Source organism: Nanorana parkeri, unplaced genomic scaffold (genome assembly GCF_000935625.1).
Source record: "Nanorana parkeri isolate BGI_ZX_2015 unplaced genomic scaffold, ASM93562v1 scaffold1778, whole genome shotgun sequence".
NCBI classification, from domain to species: Eukaryota; Metazoa; Chordata; class Amphibia; order Anura; family Dicroglossidae; genus Nanorana; species Nanorana parkeri.
The window spans coordinates 183,874-185,250 of NW_017308046.1; the positions used below are offsets into that span (position 1 = coordinate 183,874).

Below are 1,377 nucleotides of genomic sequence, written 5' to 3' on the forward strand. Positions count from 1 at the left end.
CATCAGAAGCACCCCTTCACATCAGTAACCCACTTCACATCCACCCCCTTTTTTACATCAGGAGTCCCCCTTTGACATCACAGTTCCCCCTCCACATTAGGAGCCCTCTTCATATTAGAGCCCCACTTTCATCTGGAGCCCCTCTTAACATCAGAAGCCCTTAAAAGAGAGTCCTCACCTCCCCATTCACATGAGAGTGCTGAGTCCAAGTGCCTCTGTGCAAAAATTTGGAGGAACCTCTGAGGAAGCCAGCAGGCACCTGGCACCCTGGATGAGAAAGGCTGCTCTAAAGTATGTATCTGACTTCTAATAATGTAATCATGCAACAAGATACTAAACACAGCAGTATATTATAGTATTATATTTTGTGATACATATAAAAAATTTACCTCTGGGACATAATCTTATAGGCATCTGGAAGGTAACAGCGAATATTCTCCATCTGAGCAGGGTCTGAGTCACAAATTTTGTCATCTGTTCTCCCATAATTGGCACTTTCAATCATGATAACATCAGTTCCTGGACACCGAAGTTCTATTGGATAGCTCTCACATGACAGTTCCCTCCTAACAACTGCCATAGGGATTGGAGCACGACTAAAGGCTGCAAGGAAATAAAACATTTTTAATTTTAGTGACATTTCATAATTTCATTTCATAATTTTAAATGGACATATGTATAAATAGCAGGCAAATATATGTAGGCAAGCTTCCTACCTTTTGCCAGCATTTGCCCTGTATATTAAGGGAAGTTATACATTTCCTGAGATGCTGAATGTGTAGTTAACCACTTGAAGCCCAGAGTGTTAAACCCCCTTCCTGTCCAGGCCATTTTTCAGTATTCAGAGCTGCATTACTTTGAATAACATTTATTCAGTCATGCAACGCTGTACTGAAATTAATTTTATACCATTTTTTGGGGATATATAGAGCTTTCTTTTGTGGTATTTAATCACCACTGGGGTTTTTATTCTTTACTATATTATGGAAAAATTACCCAAAATTTTGAAGAAAAAACTGTTCCCCCTACATTAAATTATGAAACATTTATTACTACCCAATTTTTTTGTAAAATATAAAAGACGGGGTCACGTCGGGTAAATAGATACCAAACATGTCTACAATGCCCCAAATTGGCCATAGGCGATGCTTTAAAAGCTTTTATCGCTCATCAGTTTAGTGTTATCAGTGATAGATGGCCCTAAAATTATTGCTCGCACTCTGACATTGGTGGTGAAGTGTAATATGTGCAGAGGAATTGTCGTTTTCGTGCGTTGGCACACCCGACGCGTATTTATGTTTATGTGTGCGTAAATGTGGGGGGGGACATAAAACATTTAAGTTTTTTTTAAACTTATTTATATGTAACTTAAGGAGG

The 1,377-nt window shown here is 38.8% G+C and overlaps 1 protein-coding gene across 1 annotated transcript in view; it reads right to left on the reverse strand.

Moving 5' to 3' along the window:
* The window catches only part of LOC108799652 (adhesion G protein-coupled receptor L3-like), a gene marked incomplete at its 3' end in the record, with an annotated part of 189,610 nt that overhangs the window by 182,779 nt on the left and 5,454 nt on the right, over nt 1-1,377 (reverse strand). The window contains exon 4 of the mRNA XM_018571547.1: nt 390-603. Coding sequence (XP_018427049.1) covers nt 390-603 — 214 coding nt within the window. The remainder of the gene's footprint in view (nt 1-389; nt 604-1,377) is intronic.